At 45.1% G+C, this 6533-nt stretch overlaps 1 protein-coding gene across 4 annotated transcripts in view; it reads left to right on the forward strand.

Moving 5' to 3' along the window:
- KYAT3 (kynurenine aminotransferase 3) overlaps positions 1 to 5275 on the forward strand; it is a 55116-nt gene extending 49841 nt beyond the window's left edge. For all 4 annotated transcript variants that reach the window (XM_083157140.1, XM_083157142.1, XM_083157139.1 and 1 more), the window contains 3 exons: positions 419 to 492; positions 1321 to 1407; positions 5070 to 5275. In XM_083157140.1, the coding sequence (XP_083013266.1) occupies positions 419 to 492; positions 1321 to 1407; positions 5070 to 5123 (215 nt within the window). In that variant the 3' untranslated portion in view covers positions 5124 to 5275. The remainder of the gene's footprint in view (positions 1 to 418; positions 493 to 1320; positions 1408 to 5069) is intronic.
- Positions 5276 to 6533: the final 1258 nt, after the last annotated feature.

Genomic DNA, 6533 nt, shown 5'->3' on the forward strand with positions numbered 1-6533 from the left:
GAGAGTTAGATTTGGGTGAGGTATTTTGTTTCTGTGTAGGGAAAATACTGGCTGCTTTATTTTTACACTGCAATATAGAGCTCACTCTGAAGTAAAACCCCACCCAAATATTACTTTCTCTGCCCCACCTGCAGTGTACATGGGTTTGTCCATTTGAGAAGGAATTTGCCTTTAAGAGTGAACGAGAATAGGGGCCTATGTACGTGCTCTTGCACACACAATGAAGCCCTTCATATAATTAGTGATAGAGAAGAACATAAAGGTATCTTTGTTCTGAAAGCCCAGTGAATAGGCATTGCCAGCACTGTCAGATGCAGTCTATTATATAAGTAGTGCAATGATTGAGAAATCCCATAGACAATATTGTTACTTATATTTAAGACCTATTTCTCTTAAATCATTGTATTGTCTATTAAAGGAGTGGATCTGTCCCATATGAAGGACGATGAGCCTTATGATTACAAATTTGTGAAGTGGATGATTACAACCAAGGTGAGTAAAATACTGTCCTAAATGGTATCTGGTCTGTTTTTTTTTTTTATCTAGGGACACTATAAATATTGCTATACTTTTACACTAGTTAACTTGTAAGAGGCTCATCTGCAACTATCTTGTCTCCTTATCATTGTTTTGTACATTTGGGCACACAACATATAGAGGAAAATTCCTTCTCAAATGGACAAAACCATGTGCACTGCAGGTGGGGCAGAAGTAACATGCGCAGAGAGAGTTAGATTTGGGTGGGGTTTTACATCAAAGTGAGATCTATATTGCAGTGTAAAAATAAAGCAGTCAGTATTTTCCTTACTCAGAAACAAAATAACTCACCCAAATGTAACTCTCTCTGCACATGTTACATCAGTCCCCCCCTGCAGTGCAGCATGGTTTTGTCCATTTGAGAAGGAATTTGCCTTTGTCCTGCAGTATTCAAATTAAGCACTACGGGTAAACAGCCACAGGTTGGTATTATTTTATATAGCTGCCATCCTAATGATTTAGGTAATATTAACCAACCAGAGGTGGCAGGAGAGTGCTGGGGACAGTCACCAATATCAACTAAATGGGTCCCTAAATGTATATTATACTTTAAAACTAGGTTTACTTTCCTTTGACTTATAGTTCCACACCTGCCAGAGAGCCCCAAACTCTGATTTTAGTATATATAGCTTACATTCCGGTGAACCTCGCCATTATATAAATGCCATTGCAGGTTATTCTACTAAAGACAATAATAGTTTTACTGTCTAAAAAGTGTGACTGTGTGATTGTTCACCTTACTCTCCTAACGTTTCACTTGTATATTTTACTTTTTTTTCCTAGAAACTAGCCGCTATACCTATAACAGCATTTTGTGGACCTGAAACTAGAAAACAATTTGAAAAATATATACGATTCTGTTTTATCAAGGTAAGGGTGTCTGATTTTGGTAAAGGGTTGTGCACAATATCATTGCATATATTTATAAAAGAGATAAGTGATGCTACTTCAATGGCCACGGGCAGATAAAATATTAGGCAAAGATTCCACTGGAACAGTGGCTCATACTGGATATCAGAATGGTGGAATGTTTGCTGGCTTTAGGTTCTTTGTAAAAATAAAAAAATGAGCTCTTGTCTCTCCTTGTTTTACTCAGCAGTTAAGTTAATATGGTTACATGAAATAGGTTGGGTGCGGGGTCCCGGTGCTTAGGATGCCAGCATTGAGAACGGCACCCCAATGCTGATGATCCCGATATCACATAGGTAAGTATCCTAACCCTCCCCCCATTACCTTAACCCTTTCTACCTGCAGCCTAAAGCCACCCATCAAACTTAACCCTAACTGTCCCGTCTTAGTGCCTATCCTGGACCTTAACCGTACTCCCTTGGTGCCTAACCCTCCACCCCAATCTTTACTCCCTCCGGCATTGCCATTGTGAGTGGTGCCGGTCTTCTGACCAGTGTCGGGATTCTGGTGCCAGTATTTCAACTGCCAACATTCCAGGGGCATCAGTATGATATGACCTGCATCTTCATATACGTATAACATAATTGATAGGAAGACCAAAAGCTGGGTGTAACCATTGTAACACGACTCTTTTTTTTGATATTTATATACTTTTAATGCTACTTAAACCATAGTTGCAGTCTTTCTGACTGCCTTGTCTGGGTGGGGTAAGCCATCATATGTTGAACCACTTAGTAAGCGAAAGCCAGAGGATCATGATATGCATATTGTGCAACTGATTCGGACCTGATTGCACGGCGGCGATTATCGATATCCTGCGCATGTGTACATTTCGCAGTACACTTGCGCTAGCCCAGCCTGCAATGAAATGCTGCAACTATGTCTACACGCAAGCCGTTCGCGAGGTGATTGACAGGAAGTAGGTGTCTGGCGCCGGTTCCAAGCCAGGACGGATCCAGGATTTGCACCGATCCACCGTGTAAACGGGGGCGGCGCTTGGAAATGACATCATTTCCAAGAGCAGGGACTGCCGCTTGCTGCACTGGAGCCCCGGATCGCCATGCTGGGGGCAAGCCCAGCACCAAAGGAAGCTGCTGGGCTGCCCCCAACCTCCATGAACCCACCCTAGTCCCCGTCCGTGAGGTGAATGGATGTTGCACACAGGCATCCATTCACCTCCTCCCGTTTGCACTGCCCACTACCCAGGTCCTGCTCGTGTTCCACCCTGGTCAGGACCTGGGTAGAAGTCCCGTGTAAATGGTCATGGACCCCTTTTACACTGCTGCTGACATGGGTCGATGTGGGAATAACCTGGGTTTTTGTGGCGGTGTAAAAGGGGTATTATCCAGCATGCTGGATATTAATCACCGGGCGATAGTGATGCTACACACAGAGCACTGTAGTGGCATTTTCTAAGTAATCTAGTGAGATTGCTTAGAAAATGCCCTGAAATCGTCAAGTGTGTAGGCATCATTACAGATTTAATGAGGTTGTGTTTCCCACTGTTATACATTAATTTTGTACATCCTTATTTCACAACATTCATGGTGCACTTTAGGTGCTTTATGTATACAACCCTAAAGTACACTGCATCTTGTAGTGGAAGAAGGGTACCTTTTGACCCAAAAGTCCTGTTCTACCAATGACTGAAAGAAGGGGGTTTTTGCTAGCGCTCAGTTACCTTTTGAGCGAAGGGGCTGCACAGTGGTGAGTTGCCCAGACCCACAAGGAAATAGTAATAAACACAGTATACTATGCGCTCACCTTCTAACAGAGTTCTGCCTGTATGCAGAAATCTGTCCTGTATGAGACCCTTTATATGTGATGAGTGCTGAGGATGGTCAGCCACTCAGAGCGTATGTAAAAGACAATTGTAGGCAGTAATGATTTAAAGCACCGTTGCTTTATTAGTGAGTGATGCACGTGAAGCTAACAGTATCCCAATATCGGGGATGAGTCACTGGGGGGAAAAGGGGAATGCAGGGAGGGTGATGGATGGCAGCAATAATGTTATTACTGTCCAATGGTGCACAAGGTAAGATGCGTCTGTATGTCAGACAGGGGGGGAGGAAGTCAAGTAACTGAAGTGTAGCATAAAACACAGGGGGTGGTGCAGGGGGCTGGCGTCCCGTTCCCCCCGCAGTGCACCTCTCACCTGTGTGATGCGGTCGGTGGTCCCGCGGCGTTCCTGGTGTATCTTCTCAGCCGCAGTACATAAAGCGTGTAGACGACGCTGTGTACCCGGCTCTGCAGTGACGCGGTCGAGTGCGACTTCCGGGTCCCGGCGCCTGGTTGCCAGGGAGACCGTAGCCGCGTTCAGTAGCGTCTGCGCTGCAGGCTCAACTCCCAGCCGGGAGGAGACTTAGATGTTGTTGGCTGAAGTGCGTATGTTGGTGCTAGTGTCCAACGCGTTTCGACCGCTGTGCGGTCTTTTTCAAGGATAATGCAAGGTAATCCTGGTCAGTGTTTTATGCAGAGGATCAGACCGCCCTCTGGGTTCCTGATTGGTCACAATGCAGGTGGGAGTGTTCATATTTAGATTGCGTGATGTCAGCAACCTGTATTGGAGGTTTAAATATGAACACTCCCACCTGCATTGTGACCAATCAGGAACCCAGAGGGCGGTCTGATCCTCTGCATAAAACACTGACCAGGATTACCTTGCATTATCCTTGAAAAAGACCGCACAGCGGTCGAAACGCGTTGGACACTAGCACCAACATACGCACTTCAGCCAACAACATCTAAGTCTCCTCCCGGCTGGGAGTTGAGCCTGCAGCGCAGACGCTACTGAACGCGGCTACGGTCTCCCTGGCAACCAGGCGCCGGGACCCGGAAGTCGCACTCGACCGCGTCACTGCAGAGCCGGGTACACAGCGTCGTCTACACGCTGTATGTACTGCGGCTGAGAAGATACACCAGGAACGCCGCGGGACCACCGACCGCATCACACAGGTGAGAGGTGCACTGCGGGGGGAACGGGACGCCAGCCCCCTGCACCACCCCCTGTGTTTTATGCTACACTTCAGTTACTTGACTTCCTCCCCCCCTGTCTGACATACAGACGCATCTTACCTTGTGCACCATTGGACAGTAATAACATTATTGCTGCCATCCATCACCCTCCCTGCATTCCCCTTTTCCCCCCAGTGACTCATCCCCGATATTGGGATACTGTTAGCTTCACGTGCATCACTCACTAATAAAGCAACGGTGCTTTAAATCATTACTGCCTACAGTTGTCTTTTACATACGCTCTGAGTGGCTGACCATCCTCAGCACTCATCACATATAAAGGGTCTCATACAGGACAGATTTCTGCATACAGGCAGAACTCTGTTAGAAGGTGAGCGCATAGTATACTGTGTTTACTACCAATGACTGGATAGGGCTATTGACAAACTGCAAAAATATAAATCCTTGAATCTGACCCAAGAATTATCGGAATCGGCAAGTTGGGATTTTGCCAATTATCTGATATCTTGCCTATAATCGGTGTCTGATGACCAGATTGTCAACTGGGAATTGCTGGGTTCATGTATGGCATGTGTATTAGAATACCACTGTTTATGAAAAAAATGTAATGTTACATTAATGTTATTATTTATTTTGTTTTTATATAGCAAGATGAAACGTTGGATGCAGCTGAGAAGATCCTGAAAAACTGGAATAAGTGAAATATAACATCTAGCTCCAGTGCAATTCCTGGTGCTGGTGTCAGACGTGGAGCATCATGTGATGTAGAATTTAACTAAGGTCTTATTTTAGACTATTATATTTTATGAAAATGAATTGATATTGTGAATAAAATTATCGTTGAAATACTGTACTGTATTTAGATATGCTCTGCCATCCCTGATAGATAATGAATCATAAATCACTATTAGTGCTGTGGATTGGGGAGAACTAAAGTTGGTTCTTTGAAAATAATAGAACAATGTTCGTGACACTAGGCCAGATGCACCAAGCTTCAAAAAGTGATAAACCAACTAATGAGCTCCTAACTGTCATGCCACAGGCTTGATTTGAAATATAAAAGGAACTGGTTGTTTATCACTCTCCACTTGATCACTGTCTGAAGATTGGGGCATGTGGCCCACTGTCTGAATTCTTGGGGGGGGGGGGGGATTCAATTGTTTATCACACCTCCTCCAATCTCCCGCCTAAAGTGACTGGAGATCACAGGACGATATTCAAATGATGTTTTTGATTGCACCATGTCATTATGTTTTTTTTTCATGTATACAGGCTAAAGCCTACCAAAGTAATAAGCGAGACATCAAAAGTCCCGTTTGGGCTCTCAAATGGATAACCTTTCACACATTTCAGCTCGCCACCCCCAAGGTGAACACTCCCACTTCCGGCGATCCTCACACAAGCACACAGTGTATCAGCTTAGTGCTGACATCCTAGGTCTCCCTTCCCAGCCATCTTCAGTACGCATGTGCAAGATCTTACATGCAACCCCTAGGCCTGACACCTTCCACAGCCTCCCTGCTATGGTGAATGGGCAGCTGTCAAAGTTGATTAGAGGAGGTTCTGAGTTTTCTTTTTCTCTCATGAGAGAACATAGCTTCATACAGCAGGCATGTTTCTTCTATCACTGAAGCCGTACCTGTGAGTGTCTACAATTCCTGGAGCAGAGGTTCCACACTTATGAATACTGTATGCTGGAGTCTGCATGGACAGGTCAATATAATATAATAATATAAAAGCATTTGTGCAGTACGGGTGTGGTATAACACACCGACAGTTGGGATTCCGACAGTCACTAGCGTAACGTTGGAATCCAGACTGCACAGCAGGGGAGAGCAATGAAGCCCCTTATGGGCTCGCTGCGCTCGCCACCTATTTTATTCTCCCGCTATGGGGGTTGTGGACCCCCACGAGGGAGCAGTCGGGATTATGACGTCGGATGAATTACTGTCGGAATCCCGACTGTCGGTGAGATGTCCGGCAATCGTGCAGTACAAATCAAGTAGAGCTCCGTGATCTCAAACATATAAAGTTGTTTTTGTTTTCTTGTAATATCTAATTATTCATCTAGATCAGTGGTGTCAAACTCATGGCCCTCCAGCTGTTGTGGA

Source organism: Crinia signifera, chromosome 8, assembly GCF_055691185.1.
Source record: "Crinia signifera chromosome 8, ASM5569118v1, whole genome shotgun sequence".
In the NCBI taxonomy this organism is placed as follows: Eukaryota; Metazoa; Chordata; class Amphibia; order Anura; family Myobatrachidae; genus Crinia; species Crinia signifera.